Source organism: Morone saxatilis, unplaced genomic scaffold (genome assembly GCF_004916995.1).
Source record: "Morone saxatilis isolate NCDOM2014 unplaced genomic scaffold, NCSU_SB_2.0 Contig20, whole genome shotgun sequence".
NCBI lineage: Eukaryota > Metazoa > Chordata > Actinopteri > Moronidae > Morone > Morone saxatilis.
In genome coordinates this window covers 25,220,856-25,223,200 of record NW_023339763.1, presented here as the reverse complement: position 1 = coordinate 25,223,200, position 2,345 = coordinate 25,220,856, and the positions used below count along the sequence as shown (strand labels likewise).

The 2,345-nt window shown below is 36.4% G+C and overlaps 1 protein-coding gene across 1 annotated transcript in view; it reads left to right on the top strand.

Moving 5' to 3' along the window:
* LOC118331258 (protein Aster-B-like) overlaps positions 1 to 2,345 on the top strand; it is a 26,154-nt gene that overhangs the window by 4,105 nt on the left and 19,704 nt on the right. The window contains exon 4 of the mRNA XM_035666062.1: positions 595 to 615. Within this exon, the coding sequence (XP_035521955.1) occupies positions 595 to 615 (21 nt within the window). The remainder of the gene's footprint in view (positions 1 to 594; positions 616 to 2,345) is intronic.

Genomic DNA, 2,345 nt, shown 5'->3' with positions numbered 1-2,345 from the left:
CAATTACAATAGGGCCTTTGCACGTTCAGTGCTCGGGCCCTAATTAATTACTGTTGGCGTAGTAATAACGTAATAAAATTTCTTTTGAAAAGAGTAATAAGTAATAATGAAATTTTCTGAGTAACGAGGCCAACAGTGGTCGTCACAATTATAGACTTTATATATGCATATATAAAGTTCTGGAAACAAACTCTTTATATGAAATGTTTGCAAAGTCAAACTGTCCTTTGTACTTTATGAACTTGCAGAATACTACTTTGTATGTTTGCAAAATTGTTATGCCTGATAGTTGAGACAAAGTGGTCATGCTTTAAAGCAAGTATCTGTAATTTGTGATATCAGGCACAATCTCACTGAGGACAACCGGATGTTTCTGTGACATCAAGAATCTGTGTCTCCAACTGTCATCTGCAGAACATCTGGTAGAGGTTTTAAAAAGTGATTTTGTTCCTTTGGAGTATCACATGCCTTGACTGTGCTGTGGATTAAACTACACTTCTGTTGTTATGAATTGTTTCATTGATTATCTTCTTTCTTTTTGTCTTTTATCCCTCTCTCTGCCCTGACCTCACCGACGCTTTGATGTGACCACAGAAAAGTCAGAGCTGGTACAATGTAAGTGCACTGCTTTCATACTGTCTACTGTCTTGTGTTTTTATACCTCAATATGATTTACCTATTGTCTCTAAAAACAGGTTCTGATGCTCATGTTAAATCAAAAATGGCTTTTTTTGTTTGTTGGTTTTGTTTTTCATAAGTTTGTTTTTCACCAACGTTTTATTTTAGCTACAATACACAATAAACAATACGTTATTTTGAATGAAATAAATGTTTGCTTTATGCATTACATTTGAACAACATTACATCTTTACTATTTTGACTTTAAAATCTTAGAGCAGTGATTCCCAACTTTTTTCCTAAAGGGACCCCTTTTCTATTATTTAGTAAATGGACCAAGTAATTTATTTTATTGATATTTCATATTATATTCAAAACTGTACCATGAACCAAAACAGTGAACTGACAGAAAGTTTGTGTAAGACAAGTGATTTGGATGATTTTTTAGTAGATTATTTGCTGTGAAATGAAGAAGTGAATCTTAATTTGTGTTCATATTTTTGCACAGTACATAGTTCCTTGTGTGTGGGTGGACATTTACTCAGGCTTCCATTCATCCCCTGTATCATAGTTCACCCAGCTTGTGTCTAGATTCAGCACAAAAGTGTGAGAACAGTCAGACACTGTCGAGCTGAGCTTCAAACTGCAGCTGAGTGTATCTCTGTCTCTGAGAGCAGAGCAGGATGTGGGACATGTTTGGTCTTTTTTATGAATGTTTCCTTTTCCCCCCTCTCCTTTAACCATTAGTCACATTTTCCTGTCAACGTTCAAATGATGCTCTTATTGTAGTGACCTACAGTGTAGTGAGGTGCATGGTCAGAGATGATACATATGCCCCTTAAGATATACTTTTGGGTAGTTTAAAAGGTTTTTGTGAGTTTTCAGAGGTAACTAATTGCACCACTGGATGCCCCTGATTTGCATTATGTAGCCTGGACATCAACTTTATGCAAATGAGGAGGTTCTTCTGCTAGCCTAGCAGCAGTGCTAGCTTGTATTATGTATTAAAAAAGTCTTAAATCTTGTCCATTTGTTATTCACCTGATAGAATTTTATTACAAAACCGTAATACAGACTGTAAGTCACATAACCAGCAGTGCGAACTATACTCTTGGTATGACACCCACAACCACGAATATGATCCCAAAAATGATAAAGTGAGATAGAAAAGCTGGAGCTGGAGTAAAATGGCTGGGGAAAAAAATTGGAAAGCATGACTGAAAAGATTGACAGAGAAAGAAAAGGGGAGTGGAGACTTCATCAGAAATGCACACCCACACACAAACACACACACACACTTGTGGGAAAATCTATGAGTGTGGGTTCTGTGTGTGTGTCTTTCTCAGACACACACACAGAACAAGTGAATGCGTCAGCATTCATGGGTGTTTCTGCGACACCTTCCAGCCTTCCAGCTGTGAAATTTTGGATTTAAGTTAATAAAAAAAATTTCAAATGATCCTTGATAAATATATACACATTGTTACGCATTTTGACATAACAAAATGTGTCAATAATGGGATAAAATTTATGAAGCATATCCTGGATATAAATGTGTGAAATGATGTCCCACAGCTTTAGTCTCAATATAGAGATACGTAAAATAAGCTAATTCAATCACAGTATGACATTATGACGGCTGTGGCTCAGAGGCAGAGCAGGTCGTCCCCTAATCGGAAGGTTGTTGGTTTCGATCTCTACTATTGTTATGCACTGAATAAAATATG